General features: G+C 32.8%; 3 protein-coding genes across 3 annotated transcripts; 2 read left to right on the forward strand and 1 right to left on the reverse strand.

The window, feature by feature from the left end:
- The first annotated feature begins 97 nt into the window (after window positions 1-97).
- Window positions 98-5,356, forward strand: LOTGIDRAFT_186221 (hypothetical protein). Its single transcript, XM_009049830.1, has 5 exons — window positions 98-145; window positions 1,917-2,057; window positions 3,394-3,473; window positions 4,365-4,450; window positions 5,200-5,356. The coding sequence occupies exons 2-5, from the start codon at window positions 1,925-1,927 to the stop codon at window positions 5,291-5,293; spliced, it is 393 nt and encodes a 130-aa protein (XP_009048078.1). The 5' UTR covers window positions 98-145; window positions 1,917-1,924; the 3' UTR covers window positions 5,294-5,356.
- Window positions 5,357-7,224: 1,868 nt separating this feature from the next.
- Window positions 7,225-19,262, reverse strand: LOTGIDRAFT_230707 (hypothetical protein). Its single transcript, XM_009049831.1, has 16 exons — window positions 19,243-19,262; window positions 17,022-17,349; window positions 16,376-16,478; window positions 16,054-16,140; window positions 15,655-15,837; window positions 14,594-14,677; window positions 12,927-13,020; window positions 12,632-12,723; window positions 12,381-12,525; window positions 10,286-10,491; window positions 9,913-10,056; window positions 9,595-9,684; window positions 9,180-9,272; window positions 8,874-9,004; window positions 8,474-8,657; window positions 7,225-8,205 (listed from the first exon to the last, which is right to left on the reverse strand). The coding sequence occupies exons 2-16, from the start codon at window positions 17,345-17,347 to the stop codon at window positions 8,071-8,073; spliced, it is 2,097 nt and encodes a 698-aa protein (XP_009048079.1). The 5' UTR covers window positions 17,348-17,349; window positions 19,243-19,262; the 3' UTR covers window positions 7,225-8,070.
- Window positions 19,263-19,466: 204 nt separating this feature from the next.
- Window positions 19,467-21,793, forward strand: LOTGIDRAFT_186224 (hypothetical protein; the record flags this gene model as incomplete). The annotated part of the gene is made up of 4 exons (XM_009049832.1): window positions 19,467-19,671; window positions 19,919-20,012; window positions 20,380-20,539; window positions 21,637-21,793. Coding segments are annotated over exons 1-4 (543 nt in total), but the record flags the coding sequence as incomplete, so codon positions are not given.
- Between the last annotated feature and the right edge of the window lie 814 nt (window positions 21,794-22,607).

A 22,607-nucleotide genomic window follows, 5' to 3' on the forward strand; every position in this document is an offset into this window, starting at 1 on the left:
CAAATACAATTTGCAATTGAAAGTTACCGGAAGCATATTTACCGGAAGTTTACACTGAGTCGGTCTTTTGAAGCCGTCTTACTAAAGGTAAACATGGTTGCATATAGCTGATGAATAAATCCATATGAATCCCAGTCCAAAATAGGTCTATATCCCTAAATCTGAATCAATTTCATGAAGTAATATTTTTCCTTCTTGATTATGTGTAAAACGTACCCTTCATCCCTTTTAATGCAGACGAAAAGGTGATTTAGTATGAGGGATGTGTCTGATAAAATTATCGTTTGGATATTATAAATACACATTAAATCATGGGTCTTTCTTTTTAGTTCGGTCTTCAAAAGCTTAGGTACGTCGGAGGCAAATAAAACCTGGCTTGACGTTAATCTTGAAATTTCTTTGAATATGCTGCTTAAGAGATGTGTTCAGGAATCTTGGACTTCCTCTATTTTTCTGGCCAGTGCCCTGTGGTATTTTTATTATTTTGAAATCATACTAATACCGCTAAAAGTTAAGGGATGATTTCCATATAGGACAGAATTATATAAAAAAATTGCTTGATCTCCTCTGCATACAACTACTCTGTACTACGTTAAGATATAGAGTCAGCCATCATTTAGGTCAATCCCTCAAAAATGCGTTCCTTATCTGATATTTTCCATTTGACCATTTCCTTTAAGAACTGGAATCGGAAATTTATCAATAATAAGCTATATAGGATATTCTAAATAGCCGGCAATGTAAAAAAAACACCAGGAGTGCAATGCATTTTTAGGGGATTGGCTAAATGTAAATCTTCATGTAAATCAGCACGGATGAAATGTCGAATACTACTCTGGGTTGTTTTAACTTCATAAATATAGTGATTCTTTCACTGTCCGCAATGAATTTTTAAGGTATTACCTGAACAGTGAATACAACAAACAAAACTTATTAATCATTTTAAACTTTAAATCATATATCATTCATCATCATAATTTATTAAAAGAGATAATAGTAATGATAACTAATAATACTGACCTTAAAATTTACTGTGGACTGGATTTGTGGTTTTATGCATCATGGATTCTCAGACGGGGCTGTTACGGGTAAAAATTCTTGAAATTGGATGAAAACTGCTACAAAAGCAGTGGTGAGTGAAAGAAAACACTATATATTTATGAGGGTTATACATTCCCGTCCCAGGTATATTTAGTTTACCCTATATACAATATTTTTGATATAATTTCCAATTCCTATCCTTTAAGCTTGTATTTTAAATTCCTTACTGAGATCCATGAGTGTTTTCATGTCTTCCACCAGAATGATGCTTAACCTTCGTTCTTCTGCACTTCTGAAGAAAATTTTCTGTCTGACTGGTGGTAGATAACACAATTCTCACAAAATCAACCAAGTTTCTTTTCTTTAACTGGTTGAAATCAAAATAGAGTACCTAATGCATGTTGTTGCCTGTCAACATAAACCCAATTTACCACTTTTTTTTGTGCCTCGGCTAGGCTACTGTCTTTGCATATTTGTCGGTAAATTGAAATAGCCATTATTTTTAAAGTATATCAGCCACAAAATACTAATATAAGGTTACTGTTTGCCTGGAAGTTTTGCGAGTTAACTTTAAATGGAAACAAACTTCCCATTTAACTGAAAACGTGTTATTTTTTATTATCAGTGCAAAGTCATTCTCTTAATGTCAGTACTTTTCAGCTGATATTTCACTTAAAAATGATTTGTAAATTGATTTAAAGGACAAGTGCGGCATTTTGGGCGTTGATTTTACTCTTGAATTTATGTAAATAGTGGTGACAATGGCTTTAACTTAGGCTGTTATGGGCATGTAATTGAATTAGAGAAACAAGTTTATATAATGAAGTCTACTGATGTAATTATGAATACTAATTTATAAGCTTATTTTATTTCAGTTGCCAAGATGGTTATGATCAGCGTGTTAGCGATGGCCTTGAATAGAATCACTGCCGCTGAAAGGCGTGGAAAACGACAGGTCATATTACGACCAAGTTCAAAGGTCATCATCCGCTTTCTCACAGTAATGATGAAACATGGTGAGTCATTACACAAACAGTCTGAAAAATCATGAACCTGATCCCATGTCGGTAAAAGAATTTTTTTTACTTTAGCATCTAGAATTGGGCACTGCTATATCTTCTGAATTAATGGGTGTGCTTTTTGCTGTTTTTAAAAATGCACACTTTGGACCAAATATTCCTGTTTAAATACAAATTTCAATTCATACAAAAATTATTTGAACATGTAGAAGGGGGTTCAAAAGTAGGGGCAGTTTCAGAAAAGTAGGAGGCTGGTCATGCCAAGAGTTCATTAGCCGAAGAAAATGGTAAAATGGAGTTTAGGTGACCTCCCCCACTAAGAATATTTTGAATATGAAATATCAGATATGCATAATCCTGGCTTTTGAAAAAATTGACACTTCCATCTAGGTCTTCTTCAGACTAGGATAAATACAAATTAATTTATTCAATTTATATAAACAGATTTGATAGTACTATTAATACCAAATGTGGGTCTGAATATAGAAAAATAAAAAGAAACCTTCACTTGTATTTTGTATTACATACATTTTGATAATACGCATCCCTTCATACATTCAAATGAATCGGGAATCTACTACCAGTCCGCATGTATAAAATTAACAGGTTGGCATAATTTTCAGTGGCATATCCAACAAGATGTCTTCAAGGAAGGCTTTTATTTTACTGTTGTATTTCAATTGTATATTTTATAATCATTTCAAAGCCTAAATTAGAAATAATATTTGTCATTGTTATTTGGATCTTCCGGTGACACTGAATCTAAATTTCAAGGTGGTGTGCCTCTGGGTTGCGATTTATACAGTTCGGAATATTTATGAGCCTGTCATTATTCTAAGAAATGACGAACTTGATTGTCGGTCAGTGGGGTCCAAATCTACCAAGCAAGTTTAAGCCATATCGTGGTTCACAAGAGCGTGAACATTAGTATTGTTTTTTATTTGAGGATATCAAACAAATCTTATGTCGTGATAGTGAAGAAAAAATACTGGCGAAGATTACATTCAATTTTGCCAAAAATTATATTTTATGAAATGAAGGTTTCGATTTAAGGATACCGTTAAATTTGATTTTAAAAGCGAAAATTTGTTATTAATGAAAAGTAGCCAGTGATGACAAAATGAGGATTTTATGCAGTGGTTTTTGCCGACTGCCAGCTACTTTTGAACCCACTGCATTTAAAGTATGAAAGGATGGAGTCAGGTTACTTTATGACAAACTATATGTTCATGAATGATGTACATTATTGAATTTTGGAATTGCTGTTTAATGATTTTACATGATTATTAAGGCTGATTATAAATCTTAATAATATATTGAAATTATTTTTCAGGCTATATTGGTGAATTTGAAATAATTGATGATCACAGGAATTGTAAAATTGTTGTTAACTTGACAGGAAGATTAAATAAAGTGAGTCAATTATTCAATCTTAAAGGGATACTACGTCTTAGAATACACTTGTCCTGTGGCTAAGATTAGTGACCATTGGTTAAATAAGTATGCATCCCACACTTAATGAAGTTTGAAAAAGCAACAATAAAACTATAATCAAAATTTAAAAAAAAAGTGAGCAAGCGACAAGTCCATTCAGTTTGAGAAAAAAAAAAGTCTGGGTAATCAACGCTAAAACAGGAAACAATCATCTTCTGGTAAATACATACAAACAAACTTTGTCAATGATTAATATTCGTTGAAAATTGTGTCAGTGGTTCTCAATTGTTTTTTCGCGGAGTGGCTTAATCTCCTACGAGGCATTATTATTCCGTCTTCAAAATATGTCTGACAGTGTCAAGGTCAACTTAAGAGTAGAGGTCAAGGATGCGGGAAAACCCACTTGAGAGTTACTTCCCCTTAATATTTTGTTATTGGCCAAATTTGAGCAAAATTAAAATTTTATGTTCATCCTAAGACGTAGTATCCATTTAAGTAATTAGTTTAAAGGTTTACTGGTCAGATTATTTGCAATCAAAGCATTTTCTGAAGATGAAGAAATATTTGACCAACATAATGATGAATCAAGTACATTAAAAAAATTTTCAGCTATGAAGATAATTGTAACTTTATAAGCAACTTTATTGAATTGATCACCAGAATGATGTTTAACCTTCGTTCTTCTGCACTTCTGAAGACAATTTTTTTTCTGACTGGTGACAATATTTCCATTGTTTATGAATAATATCGACTGATTTGATGAACTTAATAGTATAGATGTGTATGATTTTATATCGACTATATAATCTAGAATTGATTACTCTTACCAATGTGTAAACTGGTGATTATTATATCTAACTTTGTTTTCAGTGTGGTGTTATCAGTCCTAGATTTGATGTATCTATCAGACAATTAGAAAAATGGACCAACCAACTTTTGCCTTCCAGACAGTTTGGGTGAGTGAAGTATATAAATATCATGTTGGCAGAATTAGATACATTACTGTAATACATTAAAGTCCAAAGACCTGCATTTGATTTAATACTGACTTTCATACAAAGGCTTTCTTTCTGCCTCGGATTGTTTCTTGGAGATTTCCTTTGATGATTATTTCTTGCACCTTGCAAGGTTTTAATGAGGTACTGGCAGAATCAATATTCTTGATGACACTGTAGTGAAGTAGGACATCTCAATAAATAGACTTTTGTTCATTTCTTTATAGCTCTGCTTTTCTGGACATAGAATGAAGTCAAATTTGCTTAGTACCTAACCCAAAAATAAAATTCTGACAATGACCCAACAGCAAATCAACTTTCCATATATATTACATCATGATCTCTTTGATGTGTCTTATCACATGATATGCACTCTTAGTATACATTGCCAATCTTAGTAATTTTTTTGAATCGCAAATATTGGCTGGACGAAATTGACCAAAATAAAGCAAATTTAACAACAAAAAATATTTGAAAATATACTTAAAAAGCGAATTCAATTTCACTTTTTTAATAATAAAGCATGTTTTGGTGTGAATTTTTTCTTTTATTCTGTTGATTTATGTATTCCACTGAGACTTTTAAAAGAGATATGTTTTGATATTTTATGACGGTTTCTTTTTTGTTGGACAATGTCCTCAAGTAGTGCTTAGTATGTACATGGGATTGTAATTTGATCAGTTTGTAAATAGTTTGTGATTTTCTTTCAGATATTTAGTGTTAACAACATCAGGAGGTATCATGGATCATGAAGAAGCCAGGAAAAAGCATCTTGGAGGAAAGATCCTAGGATTCTTTTTCTAAACTTGAACTGAAAAAAAATGTGAAAAACCCATTGGAAATAATAAAGCCAATGTTGGAAAAGTACAGAGTTTTTATTTCCTCTTAAATATACCATCTCAGATGTAACCGCATGCAACTGTTCTTTTGATTCTGTCTAATAAGAATGCTATTCCAATTGTGTGGAATTTGATGACTTTGTCAAGCCGTCTAAATAATCACTCTGATGTATAAATAGTCACTTGGGCACATTTCAGCTATCTATATACAGTAAATTACTAGGCATCCACTTATACAGTCGCCCCTGTTCGAAAATGCCTCTTTGTGTGCAAAATAGATGAGTTTTCATCTGATTTGAATCGATTTTTATACGATCACATGAATAGGGTGGCCTACATTGCCGTCACCCGTCCACAATTGCTCATAAACACTACAAGGCACAATTCTTGACAAAACTTGGTGTGAGTGTTCGTAATAACACTATTGGAAAATCATAAAACTTGAAAAATATTTAGTATGAATTATTGCCCCTGTTCTTCAGAACGCGTTTAATTTTTAACTCGCAAACATTCTAGAAGGCACAACTCTTACGTCAGTTTTGAGGAGTTGTTGCCCTTTAACATCTAAAAACTCACAAACTATTTTTAACAAATTTCAACACGTTTTAACAAAGTCAAGGGCAATAACTCAAAAACCGTTCATCAAAAATGCGTCAAGTTAAAACTTGTCCAAGATCTTATCAATTCCAATGATCACTCCAAGTTTCATCAGAATTGGTTGAAAACTGTAGCTTCAATCCTGCTCACGAACTATTTTTAACAAATTCATGTGGGCGTATAAAAAATGATGTCATACAATGTCATATAGCAAGCAGATATGTCACAAGACGGCACAGTAAAACCCTGAGAAATCCTAAATACTGAGTTAGGAGGAATGGTGTTGGTGAACCTATATTGTGTAAGTAATTTGCACAGCTGCGCTTTGATGAAAATTCAATACATTGATTGAAATGATTACTATCCTCTTCATCGTTTAGTATGAGTTATTGTCCTTGTTCTTGAAAACGCGTTCAATTTTTAGCGCATTAACGCTCTAGTGGGTTTAATTAATGACAGATTTTGATGAAACTTGGTAATATTATTCAGTATCGCCTCAAAATGTTCAAAAGAAGTGCAGGACTGTCGGTTGAATATTTCATACTGGTGATTGTTATAGTACTGCCAAATATTTTTATTCAAAATAAAAGCTGCCAGTGGGCATATATTACCTAACCTGGCAAGCTATCTTATGTCATATTTTTCACATCCACATTTGGCTTATGGAGGCCAGTTTTTATATGCCCACATCGAAAAGTGTAAATTTGGATGTTGCAAAAAAAAAATATCCTTAAGTTAGAGGGGTAGTATCTCGGCTGTTGGTAAATTGATTACTTTCAAAATTTCACAGATTATACTTTAAGATGTCGTCATTCAATCCTGAAAATATGCAAGTCATTGAATACAAATGTATAAGAACTGTCCACGAACAAAACATATCTATTTCAACCTGTGTTCAATGTGCCCTTTGACCACCAATCGCAACCGTTTTTTTTTCATCCCAAGATCTTATCTAAAGGTATCTGCTCCCAATAAGTGACTATCCTGCCTTTCAATTCCTGTTCAGTCAGTTTGTCCGACTAACCCTAGTACACCTTTCTCTTAAGAGAATCCAAAATGGCATAATCCATTAGATTACAGTCTTGGGCATTGTCTTGCTGGAATCTCTGGATGGAAAAAACAGATCGGTGGTCGAAGAAGCTGGGGGGCTCGTTGAACACAAGTTGAAACAGCTGAGATATTACAAGTCAAGGTAAATAAATTTGTACTGATTTACAGCACTTCACTCAGCATGTTAGGGACAAGCTGGTTTGTCCTTTGGAGTTTATGACCCTTTGCCTAAAAGTATGTGTAGATATTATCTTACTTCTGATATTACAGAATTTTATTTAGAGTTAACTTCAAGTTAGAATTACTATACTTCACATACAAAAATTTAACTAAATATTGATAATTAAGACTAGTGGATTGTTCAGCTAACTATTATATATGGATCATGAACAGTTCTAATCATCAAAAAAACAGCACTGAATATCAATTGTATCAGTCAATTAATACCCTCTCTATGAGCTAGTACTGGACGTATAATCTTGAATAACTATTTTGTGCCCAATAATAGTTTTACTTGTACAGTTTTTTAAAGATGAAAATGCAGACTCTGTATTAGAATTACTTGGTATAAGATAGTGGACCACAGCCATATACGCCCTTCAGGGCATGCTAATGGTATCAATGAAACATTCATTTTAAGTTTCATCAAAGTTGAAAACTAAGAGAGTAATAGCATATTCAAGATTTTGGGGAAAGGGCAACTCTGCTCCTAACGGTCGAAAATAGCTCAAATTTGAACTTGATGTTCGTTTTAAGAATATGTATATACATACCGAATTTCATTTGATTCCATCAAAAAATCTAGTTTTTAGAGTGTTTACGAGCAACTGATGTTGCATATTCAAGATTTTGGGGCAAGGGCAATAACTCTGCTTCTAACGGTCGAAAATAAATCAAATTCGAACTTGATCTTCGTTTTATGAATATATATAGACATACCGAATTTCATTTGATTCCATCAAAAAATCCAACAAGCAAATGTTGACGGACGGACAGGGGTGCAGACAATATAAAAATGTTTCCATAATATCCTGAATTAACTGAACTTCAAGTCTGCACCTTTAAAGATAGATAGATAGATATTATAGAGCAAGATTAAGACATTCTAGATTTCTCTCTGTTCATCATTTCTTCTCTATCTTTCTCCATTCTTTTAATCTGTTCTTGCTCTTCTGCTAATAACTGTTTTAATATACCTTCACTGTACAATATATGGTCATCAAGTTGTTCCTAAATATATACAATTATTTTATTATTACTATCCTTAAACAAAGCAAATGTAGAAACTCTGATATACAAAATCATTGAAAGATGATATCATTATGTGTAGATGACTGTAAAATGCAAGACCACCATTTGCTTTCTCACTTCAAATATACAAATTCTGTACTGGTTTTTGTCTAGGTGTGGACAATTGAAACAGGTTACTGGGTGTTAATTGAAGGATCATGTTGAATACAGTGACCGTTAAAACAAGTTTGACTGTATGCAGACTTACCTGTTCTTTAGACATGCCAGTTACAACTTCATCTACTAATTCATTAAGAGTATGAATAGCTGTCCTTAGTATCTTATCATTTTCTAATTTCTTTTCATCACATCTATGATAAAAGCATCCAATAATATCAAATAACATATTTTTTATGTTCACTTTGAAGGAAGAACCCACAAACAGTTCAAGGCTTAAATTGAAAGACACATAACATACATTCACAAAAGATTTAAATAAATTATTAACATGACCAAAAGAGGATTTAAGCAGATTCTTCACTTGACCACAATTTGGAGTCTTGTCTCAGATCAAAGGCAATAATTATAAATGAAAAATGTATCTTGTTATCAACAGAATAAAAGACCAACAAAGCAGGTACTAAATCCATTTTTCATGAAAAACCTACTTTTTGAGAGTATCTCGAAGATCTCGTTGTGCCTCCTGTATACTAATATGACATTGTTTCTGTAATTCTAGAATAATATTCTCCTCACTATCAATTTCTTCTTGTAACATTTCATATTCTCTCTGATTCATCTAAAATATAATTATAACCTGACTAAACTGATAAACAATTTTATTCTAATATCAACTCAATTATTAAAGGTTGTTCTATTAGAGCAGTGGTCTTTATAACCCTGAGGCAATCATGTGGACCTTTCACTGAAGTCATACATGGTAACAAGTTAAGATTGAAAACAGTCTGAAATACCTTTTTAACTCTTTCTATTTCTTCTTCTTTCTTTTTTACATTTTTCTCCAGAAAGTTGTTTTCTTCTTCTCCAACATTTACAGATTCTTTTAACTAAAACATCATTTAGTTCAAAATTATTGATTATTAGACACTTTATTGTTAGTTAGGAACTCTAATTTGATTGAGACTTAAAGGGATCACGAAAATAATCGAACAAATGAAAATCCCAACTTGTACTTTGTGACACTATACTTTTCATAGTCAAAATGTCATTACATTCCTCACATCATGGATTAATTAAAGTCATCAGCTAAAAAATCCTCACAAAAAAGACGATACACCTTGAGAGTAGCATATTTATGACAGTTTATAAAAGTTATCATCATCTATAATCATACATGTACTATACTGTGATAAATATTTAGTGACTGACCATTTCAATATGATTAGTTTGTTTTAATTTTTCACTTTCTCTATCTCTTACAGCAGCACTACATCTTTTCTTAAAATCTAACAATGCTGACTGAAATATAGATAAATACTCATACATGATCTGTTTTTTTATTTCATAACTAATTTAAGACATTAATATAAAACATTAAGATTAAAACAAGATGTTCATGGAAGTAGAGTAGGTTATTTTTAGCAGTGTAATTAAAAATGAAAAAAAGTCCTTGTCTAAATTTTGTAGTTACTTTAGTAATAATGATATAAATGACCTAGCATCAAGAGTATTTATATTGTTACATACCCTTAAAGTTTCATGGTCATCATTCATGGTACTATAGTGAGAGGTTTTCATTTCATAATCTATACCTTGAGCATTTTCTGCTGTTGTTGGTATTAATTTTAATGTATGAGCTTTAGAATTAAACTCTCTACTGATTCCTTCAATCTGAAAGAGAACCCTAATGATAAAAGGTTATAATAATACAAATGAATATTTCAACATGTCTATTGCTTTGACTTTCTATACATTCTACTCAATTTGCTAATGAAGATGAGCCAGATCATGCAATGTGTAATGAGAAATATTTTGCCAGGAAGGTTGGCAGCAAGCTAATGCAGCTTCCCTGTATTTTTTAGATATGATATCTTTGATTAACTAGATCTGTAAATTTTACCTTTTCTCTAGATCTAGCTACATCAGTCTCTGACTTCCATACGTCTTTATCTAAACTTTCACTTTCTTTTTCTAGGTTATCTATCTGATTCTGTAATTCTCTTCGTTTTAACTGAATTCTGTGGATGTCAGCTTGGGTCATTAACTGTTTTTCACAAATATTCTGCATATTCTTATATTTCTCTTCTAAAGCTGTCTTTTTACCCACTAAAATCAATCAATAAATTAAGTTTATCAATTTGCATAAGCTAAGCAAAGTGAAGAGAATCTGATACTGAAAGTTTGATTCATTTCATTGTTGAAGGTTGATACTTGAATATATGTAAATAGTCTTCAGAAGAAGAACCATCCACACTTTTTTGATACATAAATCACTACAGTTCTTCAGTTAACGATCTAGTCACCCAAACTTTTCTAACCCACCTGAATGTCATGAAAATAGCATGCTTTTACGCTAAAATATAGTATAGATTCAGCGCTGGTAGATACAAATATTCATTCGAGGTTTCGAAAAAACACTATGGAGGACTAATCACAACTATCACGGAAACGAATGCCAACATTAGCATTTAGCGAACAAGATTTCATCTTAGACACAGTAGACGAGTATAAAAACATTGTTGAATGCAAAAAAATGACGTCAGGTCTATACATAAGAAAAGGCTTGGAAGTAAATCGAGAGTCGCTTTTGTGCTATGCCAGATTTCCACAAACGCAATTCCAGTCAATTGAAAAAATGTTGGAACAATTTGAAAGGCCAAAAAATCAGTTGCCCTTGAAAAGCGCGAGAGGAAGAAAATAGGAGGTGATGTAGCTGAGAAGTCGGACGATGCCAGTCAAAAAATATGCTCTATGATACCGGAACAAATGCACCTACTGGCCAATATATTTGATAATGATGCCGAATTTCACAATGATGTACAGGATAGTGATAGTACGGTTCACTCTATATCAGGTTTGTTTTCTTAATTGTCATATCCGTACATCAGTACTACCCAGTCTTACCCTTAAATTTTCTACAAAAGGGAAATTCCATGCCAGGCCCAAATTGAATCAATTTCGTATCGAATTTGTATAGATCTAGTGAATCAATATAGTACATATACAAAGGGCTATTGAAGCGTTTTGAAAGGCCAATTGCAAACAATGTTCAAATATTTGGTGATACCTGGACATTCAGTCCAGACTGGTTGATCATGATGAGGTACATTCATCAGTTATCTCGGCCATTTGCCTCGCTAAATTATGAAGAATCACAGTGGCAACAATCACGGCCATTGTTGTGTCCAGATTAGTTCGGATTGTCCTAGAAAGACTCTTTAATACAACGGTCTTTCAATAGTATTTCTTGTGGTCGTATGAGAAATGTTATATTTCCGTTCAGAATTACTATTAGGATTTGAAAATGGTGTTAAAAGATAAGCCCAGCAGGGATATCCAGCGTCCCCTAGTATATAGCCACCGGTCTGACTTTCTTCAAATTAAACGAAATGGCACTGTTGTTGAATATTCGGGTGTCATGTGTTGCCCCAGGCCATCTTGCTACATCACAAATTGTCAAGTTGTGGTCACCACATTGGAATGCCAGCTTTTGCTGTTTCTGAAAAGTTCACCCTGTTCCCCTTTTGGACATTGGATTGGGATGTGGGTACAATCTATGGTTCATATTACTACGGAAAGTTAGTCAAATCGTAGAATTCACATTGAATTTCGGTTCTTTCATTCTCAGTAAGAAATGTTATAAAATCAGACCTGTGGCTAGCTATTGCCATTGATATATTTTTCACAGTTCTGCTGACAGTAGATTGGTGGATGCCCATTATATCTCCTACAATGAACTGGAATGACCCAGAAGCATACCAGCTTAGAGTTATCAAAAGTTGTAACACGGGTGGAATATGAATAGTTTGATCGCAGCGTTGGTGAACATTTAACTTTATCATATCCATTATATGATTGTTCAAAAGATTTAATATGAGAGCTATACAGTAACTCTTGCTAAAATGGTGTCAAAAAGTCAGCATATAGGAACTTCTAGTCAAAAGCTAGTAATTAACTATATATACCCGATAGTGAATGGGTTCAAAAAATCTTACCAAGTTCTTCCAGTTCTTCTACTGTTTCTTTGCGTTGATGTTCCAGTCCTTTAAGGAAATTCTCAACTTGATCAAAATAATTGGCCATTCTCTGACAATCACTCTCCAGTAACCCTTTTTGTTCCTTTAAATTTCTTAATATATCCTAAACCAATACAAATAACATGCATCAGTACAGAGTTTTATTTGCAGCTGGTATAAATTCAAACTTAAATGTCAAATAATAAATCATAAAACTGTGTCAAACTTACAGAATCTTGCTCTAATAAATCTAATTCTTGTTGTAATCTGTTGATCTCAGATAAAGGATCTGTAGCAGTTGAACCACCACAGTATTTAGCTTCTATAAAAACAATAAACACTTTTAAGTATGTACAGAAAAGCTCACTCAGGATTATGGATTATTTAATTGTATCAAGACATTTGATAGAATAGGAATAAAGAAGTTAATACACAGGAACACACAAATTCATTAAATTCTGAAATGCCAAGTGACACTATGTTTTTGACCATCCTGGAAATTTTAGTTATAAAAATCATAATTACTTATAGCTCTTGATAATGCCACATCATACTTATCAAAATTATCTTCTCCACTGAGATAAGCTGAGTATGTTTTCTCTACATACAGATATAACATCTGAAATATTAATTGACATATACTGTAATTCTGACAAATATTAGCTAGCAAATAAACAGAAAGGGGAAAACTGAAAAAATGAAATCAAATGAAATGCATTAAGGAGCATCAGCACCAGATACAATAAAATAATAAAATCTAAAACAGTATAACACCTATCAATATCACAGAAAGGAGTCACATAGTGATAACAAAACAAGACGCTAAAAACCATAACACAGGGAAAGTCATTTAATGACTACTAAAAACAATATCACAGGTAATACACCACATTATAGTATTAAAAACAAACAAAACATTAAAAACAAACATTGTCAAATCTATTTAAAATTTGAAACAAAGACCTGTTTGTCTTAAAAATATGACAACCTGCTCATAAAGAGAAGGTTGTGCAAATAAATGATGTAAAGATCCAACACGGTAGTGCTGAGATCTTATAGGTTTGAGATGCTTGCACTCAATCAGAATGTGTTTCACTGTCAGGCGGACCTGGCAGTGCTCACAGACTGGTTGAGGCTCTCGCTTGTGCAGATAACAGTTGGTGAGGTGAGTATGACCAAGTCGACACAAAACAACTTCAATCCTCCTGTTGGCACAGTAGGGCCAGTCTCCTAAGAGAGGCTTGATGGCATGAAGTTTGTTTGAGCTTGCAGCATCCCATCTTTGCTGCCATTGTTGTTGAATACAAATCTTTATAACAGACTTAAAGTTGTTGGTATAAGGCAAGGGAAATGGGGAGACAGGCAGTGACAAGGCAGCCTTAGTCGCCGGATCTGCCATGTCATTCCCCTGTATATCCATGCCTGTAAAATGGCAATGAGTTCTGATGTGAAAATGGAGGATGCTGATGGTAAAGCTACAGATAGAACTTCGGATGGTGTAACTGTAGCGGCTGCTATCCATCTGTATAGAAGGTGAGTAATCCCTATATTTAGACCTTAGTTCTAGAAATTCAGATTGAAACATTATAGAGCTTGTCTGAGTCTATCTGAAATGGAGCAATCGACCACGGTGGATTTGTGGTCATACGAAGTGATATCAGCCGCTGACATAAGTGGTTGAATGCAGACTCCAAAAGAAGAAACAGCACGAGGGTGAAAGGTCTAAATACAGGGTGGTAAGCAGGATGATGTGGTAAAGATGCTATTTTAATGGTATACTGTAATGAAAGTCTGTCCTGTCTGTCTTACAATGAGGGCTCATTATCCTCGAGGTACAGACTTTCAACTGGAGTTGTACGCAATGCACCTAAACTGATTCTAAGTCCTTGATGATGTATGGTATCAAGCTCTTTGATACAGGATTGAAAAAATGGAGCCAAGTCGTACCTTAAGCGTCCTATCATTTAGGAAATTGGAAATGAATAATGGCAATCTTCCTCTGAGACCAAAGTCAGAGATCACAAAGAATGCCATATCTCCAAGTGGTATCATAAGCCTTCTCCAAATCAAAAATATGGCTACTAAATGGTGATTTTGGATGAAGGTATCCCTGACGAACGATTCAAATCTAACGAGATGATCAAGAGTGCTCCTTTGGCAATAGTTACTATATTTATGGCTAGAGAACTGACCTTGTCTTCTGACATGGCATCAAAATCATCGTCACATGTAAACAAATATCTATCATCACCACTCTCTTGATTAAGAAGATAAAACTGAAAAGAAGTTAATTAAATTTGATATAATACCATTTTTGTTCTTCAGAATTTCAGTTGTCCCATATTTTGTTTTAGATCAATTTAAGCCATATATTGGTTAAAACGTAAACAAGTGGTTGCCTAGCAAGGTACGCCCACTTTCCTGATACATTTTCAGTATATCAAGGGCGGTCACCAATCTGTGTCAAATCATACCAAAAATATTGATATTGTTGATTTAATCAAACACACAAAATTTAATAAAATTCTGAAATAAACCTCTAGTTCACGAGCCAACAAATCTTGATGCATTTTTTCTCAGTCAAGGGCAATAACTCATCCATTGAAAGATAGCCAAGTTCGTCCTTATCTAAGATCTCATCATTATAAATAATCACACCAAATTTTATTTAAATTGGATGAAATTGTGCTCACAACCAAATCTTGAGGGCAATAAATAAGTCAAGGGCAATAACTAAAAAACGTTCATCGCAGAATCGTCAAAATCAAATTTGTCCAAGATCTCATTAATATAAATGATAACACCAAATTTCATTAAAATCAGATAAAATCTCTTGTCTCTATTGCGTTCACAAGCCAATTGTGGAGGGATGGACTGGGGCGACAACAACATACAACCACATTATAATGTGGGCGTATAAAACCTTTCATAGAATGAAAACTAAGTTCGAACGTGTCCAAGATCTCATCATTACAAATGATCACACCAAATTTCATTTAATTCCGATTAAAAAACTGTAGTCTCTAGTCTCACAAACAAACAAACGGACAGAGGGGCACGGACGATGACAATACAACCACATTAGAATTGTTGTGGTAAATATTTCTAGATGTTGATATTCGCTGCTCAATAGTAACTACCCATGTAGTATTCTGTCAAAAATATTATGATATTAGAATATTGAGCAAATCTGTCATTAAATAACCACTAATCAACCAATTTTGTACTGAATCTCTTGGAATAATTTGAATACCTGTACTAATTCCATCAACCACACTAAAGCAGCTAATAATCCTGGCCAGGTATGGGGTGAACCAACAGCAAACATTGAACTTTTACTTATAACAGCAGGGTAACCTAATAGTTTAAATATTCTAGGTATATCTTCATCTGGTTTGTTTATTTTAATATCAGGTACCATAAAACTATAGATAAACTATATATAGACCAAAATTAATTAGTAAATAAATGACTGTACATCTCTGTTATTCAAAGATTTCACTCAGATGAAATGAAAATGAAAAAATCACTATTATAACTTTCTTGACTTTTACTTAGAGGTTACATTTAAAAATGTTTGTTCTCATATTGGTATAGTTAGGTTCCAATCAGTAATGTTCAATTGTTTCAGTTAACGGTTTCTGAATCTTACCTCAAATATTTTATAAAATTCTTTATTTGTTGGACTTTGAAGACCTTTATTAGAGATGCTGCATGGGTAGCCACGTTCAATCAGAAACTAGAAATTAAAAATTATTCCTGAATAACACTGATTACTTAATAATCAAGTTTTCCAACCAGAATCGGGAGCCTGTGAACATTCCTTATTAAAAACATAAACATGAGAGTGTTATGTTACAAGAAACTGTCATACTTTTACTTCTTTACCAATTTTTTTAAAATTGGAACATGTACCAAGAAAAAAATATTTAAGTGTGGTCTACATTCAACCTGATGAAATCAAGGAACATTACCTCACTAAGTCGTCGTATACATTTATGTTGAAAAGCTTTATCTGATATTGGTCGGCATTCTTTTGGCACAGCTGATCTTCCACGTCCACCAATACTTGAATGCCTAAAATAAAATAATCAAGAATGTCCCATCTAAGGTCTGAAACACTTTTTTTTTCAATTCTTAATATCACAAACTGTTTGTTGTAACCTATAATTCCACTGCCAAAAATGCTTCTCTGATTGTCAAATGATATAAGAAGGAACTTGAAGATGAATATTTTCCCAAAATTTGAGTTACTGCATTTAAAAGGAACAATATTCTAGAGTAATTTACTTGTCCATTAACTCTCTCAATTGCATTATGTGCTTCAAACAATTTTTTTCCATTATTTGTAATCATTGTATAATTTCAGTCTTTTCAGAATTTACATGGTTGTAATTTCTCTTTGCATGCAGCGAAAAACATTTCAATTTATTCTTTATTACTCAAATTGATAAATGATGTAAAAGAAGTAAGCGTACGGTATATGTTCTCTGTTTGTGGCCCTGGCCATTGCTTCTATGGGAGAGTATCTTCTATAACTATGTGAAAGCAATTAATACAGCCAACAATAAGGTCATAATTAGAAACAGATCTCAGGCACACATCAAAACAGTATATTACCTTGGATTTTTCTGCCCAATTGAAGATAGTCTAGATAATGGTCTAGCAGCCCCACCACCATAAGTTGGTATACTACTACTTGTGGATGGTCGGCCTAATGAAGGGTAACCTGTAGAATTATAACCAGTAGATGTTCTTGATCTGGGTGTTACACCTGTTGATGGTCTCCCCATAGAAGATCTTCCAATACCTACTGATGGTCTCCCTTCACTGGATGATCTACCAGAATTTCTAGTACCACTTGAAGATCTTTTCCCTCTCACCACACGTCCATGATGATCATCATTTTGGACCCTCATGGGTCCCATGGACTCTGACCGTCTCATTTCTGTAAAAAAAGAAACCTTTAGAAAGGCTTTATTCTCAAAGGAACAACAGGCATTTTTTTGACCTATCATACTTTAGTCTTAGAAACTGGAATTTTTTAGCTCTTGACAAATACAAAATGGCCGATTTCAGTTATTACCAAATGTCACAATTTTTTTATCGATCGAATTTCGTTATAATCTCCAGCTGTAATCAGAACTCAAGGTGTCGTCAATGAACGAGGTCATGTGTTAAAATTTTTATGGAACACAATGTGGGCCGTATTTTTATGTTGGATCAATGACTTTTAGCAATAAATCACTCTTACGTTTTACATATCTTATTTTGTCAGTTATTTTTTTTTAAATAATTGTTCTTTGAAGGAATTGTCATTAGTTATAATGTAATATTATTAAAGATAAATACTAAAAGAAGTCAATTATACCACTGGGTATGCATACAACATGTTTTTCTCGACTTATTTATAGATCAAACATTGTACACAAAAATGGGTGGCGCATTTAGAAGCCATCGTCGAGTTGGTTGCTCATGAAATATGGGTCTATGGTGAGGGATTCATAAAGAAAATCGAAATAAACCAATTTTAATTATTTTGTAGAATATCTGGGAAAACTACTAAGTTTTTTAATTTTGACAAAATTCGATGTTGAATCCTTATATATTCACAAATATAGGTTACACCACTGTACTATTTTTAGGCTGATATTTCAATTGTTTTTAACAATATAGAAAAAATTCAAAAACCTTTGCTTAGACTAGATCTATATATTGTCTGAGCAAAGTAAAAAGTTTTTTCATTTTTCAGACATAATTTGTGACTTTTGTGGGTTGAAATTTCTAGGAGAGTTTCTTTTCGATGTAAAAGGTTATATTTTTATCAATGCAAAGCCATTCTGTAAGTACAGTCAAGTAACCTAATTTCGTGGTAACCTATTTTTCGTGGATTTCCGGAAATGATTAATAATTTACATGTGTGACCTCCGCATTTGCTTGTTTTGACAAACATGGGTTTTCTGTACAATATCAGCCAGTAGAATGAATTCAGTAGTTTCAAGCAAGGTAAAATGTATTAATGTATACTTTGACAAATACATTTTTTCACTTAATACCAAACGTCATCATTTTTTTTATCGGCCGAATTTCCTTATAATACCAAGCGGTAATCGGAATTCCAAGTGTCGTCTGATAGAATGTAGTCCAACGAATGAAGTCACGTGATCAACTAGTGGATTCCGTGTCAGCAGAAAATTTCTATGAAACACAAAGTGGACCATATTCTTATGTTGTTTCAGTGACTTTTAGCAATAAATCACGTATCTTATTTTGTCAGTCACTATTTTTTTTTTAAATCATGGTTCTTTCAAGGAACTGTCACTAGTTGTAATGAATTTATATTAAAGATAAATACTAAGATAAGTTAATTGTACCACCCGATATCCATACAACGTGTTTCTCTAGACTTATTTATAGATCAAACATTAAACACGAAAATAGGTGACGCATTCTGCCGCCATTGCTGAGTTGGTTGCTCATGACATATGGGTCAAAGTGAAGGATTCATAAAGAAAATCGAAATAAACCAATTCTAATTATTTTGTAGAATATCTGAGTAAACATCTAAGACATAAAAAAAAAATTCGTTTTTTAACTTTGACGAAATTCGGTGTTGAATCCTTATATCCATGAAAATAGGTTACACCACTATACTATTTAGAGTCTGATGCCCCAAAATATCGAAAATATTCAAAAAACTTTTTGATTTGCTCAGACAATGGGGCCTCAGGAATGCATTTTCAAAACAGAATTTCGCAAATGTGTATTTACTACAACTGTAACGATAGTGAAGATAAGAGTTTGAGAAACGAATTATATGAGATTGGAGCTTATATCAAACCTAGGTTTTCTTGTTCTGTTAATATTCCTCACTGTCAAATTTTGTGAATACCGCGTTTAAAACTGACTTCCGGCTCTCTTAGTCTCGATTGATAGGTAATTTTATATTGCCAAATTTTCCAATTTAGATGAACAAGTCTAAATAGCTCTTCTCATTGAAGGGAAAAAAGTTGTTTTTAAACCGCGGGAAGAGTTGTCACGCACTGACCACAGAGCTGTAATATAGAATACTCACTGCACATGGACACAATCTGTTAGGAATTTGTAACATATGATGAGAATTTAACAGATCAAATATGAGAGATATTTTTACCAACGTTGAATATTCTGAATGGAGAAATATTCACGAGAAATATGACGCAGTTCTCAAAACTAAGGCAGAAAAAATGAAACAAGACAAAAAGAAGGAATTTTTAACATTAGACAAATGGTGGGTGTAGGAATTAATAATTCAACAAAATTCCACTGGAAGGTTTAGACTGTTCTCACCTCAAGTATGTTATTATCATCCATCACCTGCAGATATTATATTTCATTAATTGACTAATGAGTGCCCCTAATGAAAGTAATGATGTTAAATTCTGAAATGAGCTTTTAAATAGAAACAATAGTTTCAGATGTTTCCAGGCTTTCCCTAGATGTTATAGTATTATACATTGTTTCTTTTTTATTTACAGGTATCAAAGCGAACTGCCAGAAATCATTTGCGATAGGAGAGAAAAGTATATTACACATGATGAAATTTGTCAACTTATGACTTGGAAATTGACAGTAGGTATATCAATATAATAGCTTTTTGATAATGTAGAATTTCCATAGTTGGATGAAAGATGCCATTGATTTATTAACTAAGAGAAATGCGTACTTTTTCATCATTGCAGCTATAGATTCCTTTTAAGTTAAATATTTGCCAAGGAAAATATGGAAAGATCAACAATCAAATGACTTCAACATAAAAATCATTTATAGTCCAATTTGATCAGTTGATACCATTTTCCACTCTAGTTATCTTTTCTAAGATGTATATATAAAGAAGATTACAATAAACATACGTGTATATGAATGCTAGCTATCAAAATATTACCATAGAGTTCCAACATAGCCTACAAAAATATTCTTATATTCTCTCTTTTTTCAGAGAGGAAAATTTCGTCCACGTTTACAGCAGATGGTTGCCAGTAATACTGAAGAAGAGGTTAAAAGTGCCAGTTCAAAGAGTTTTAGCTTACTACCAGATTTATCAGCTGCAATACAAGCTTTAACTGTTTTAAAGGCTATAGGTCCTGCCACTGCTTCAGGTAGTCCGTTTTGGGAAGTGAAGTAAACTTATATTTTAAAGTGATACTATCTCTTAGAATGAACATAAAAATTTAAGAATTTTAAAGATGGTTTTCCTTATTTTTTTAGTGTCATATTAAGCAAACTATTTGATTAATTTGTGTTTCTTATGAATTATCATGTATTCTTAATCATATCATTATGTTCTCATTGCATATAATTAAGAGATTTAACTAATCATAAATGTCCATGTAAGTACAGTCTGGATAAACAAAAAGACTTTTTGACCTTTCTTGATCGATCACTCATTCAATTCTGTCTGTAATTCTCTTCTAATTCTCTTTCTAATTATGAATTAATTATGGACATGTGATACAAACTTGTATTTTTCCAAGTCATTAGAAAACCTTTACTTTCTATTCATATAAGTAAGCATTTTCATAAATTAAAATAAGGGAACCCATCTTTAAATTTTTCCAATAAGAGCATATATTCATCAGTAGATACACCTTGTGTATCTATAATAATATAACAGGATTCTAATATAATCCGATAAATCCAAAAAACTTAGTAATTATCCATAAATATGCAATTAACTATTGAAAAATGCTTATCAAGATTAAGCGTTTTCAAAATTACTTAGTTTAATGATTTTTCCAGATTTTCTAGGGATTCTGTTGTAACTTTATGACACCAGGAAAGTTCAGTGATGAATATTTACTCATATTGCGAAGTTGAATTGTATGTTCATTCTAAGACGAAATATCACTTTAAATGCCATAGATTGCTTGTGCTCAGTGAGAACTTCTAGCTCAACATTCTGTTTCCATATTTGGATTGTATGTATACTATGAAGTCAAGGATGATACCTTGATATATGATCAATTTTTATATGTTTGCTTGTATCAAATGTGAAGGTGATCACAGATTCAAAATATTTAGCTGGACTTTTGTAAACACAAAGTGTTAGATTTTATTTTTGTTATGTTGACACTATGTACGGTTTTTGGAATTATCTGCCATGTGGGCTTATACTAGACCTTGGGTGACGTTCTGGTTTATTGGTGAAGCAATTTGATATGCATATTTGACCATTCTTTTTCTTTTCTTTTTTCAGCTATACTCACTTCAGGTTGTCCAGATGTTCCTTTCATGGCAGATGAGAGTATGCTAGCCCTACCAGAGATTTCCTCCCTAGAATATAATCTTAAAACTTATTTATTTTATGCTGAAAAAGTCAAAAACATAACCAAAAAATTGCAAAAACAAGGTAAGTGAGTGTTAAGGTTTTAGTTTAATTTAGATTCTTATTCTTTTTACCATAATTGGGATGAACTAGACTGTCTAAACATCTGCCATTGCTTTTTTTACGCCCACATGAAATGGGGGGCGTATATTGCCGTCACCCATGTCGCTCTGTCCATCCGTCCTTCTACAATTGCTCATAAACACTCTACAAGACACAATTCTTGACGATTTTGACAACACGTAGTGTTCGTTTAGTGGGAGTTATTGCCCTTGTTATTGAAAACGCATTCAATTTTTAGCTCGTAAATACTGAAGAAGGCACAAATCTTGACAGATTTTGACGTAATTTGGTGTTAGATGGTGATGAGAACATAGTCTCATGAAAGCACTGGCCTAGGTCACAAAGTAAAGATTTATGATAAAACAAGGTGCAAGTTAAAGGTTGAGATAATTAGATATGTTAACTAAGGATGTCTCTGTAATACTATCTGTGGTAGTATCATTTCTTTAGCTGAAATAGCTGAAAATATAATAGTCAACGTTCTTCTGATATATCAATAATCATCTAACGATAAAACCTGTATTGTGAAACAAAATCTTTTCATGTATATATAAGAAAATAAGAAGCATTAATATGAATAGTCATCATAGGAAATTCAAAAGAAAAGAAGTCAGAAATTTTAAGGCTATTGAGGGTTAAGTCTACCATGGACTAGGATATTACTGAAATTTTTATTTCTTCTGTAAGCTGTAACAAGTCTCTTGCTGTAGACATGATGATATTGGTCTTGGAGATTCTGGTAGTGGCGTCTGATGATATGAGAGGCATTAGTGGCAGTA

Source organism: Lottia gigantea (assembly GCF_000327385.1).
Source record: "Lottia gigantea unplaced genomic scaffold LOTGIsca_14, whole genome shotgun sequence".
Lineage (NCBI taxonomy): Eukaryota > Metazoa > Mollusca > Gastropoda > Lottiidae > Lottia > Lottia gigantea.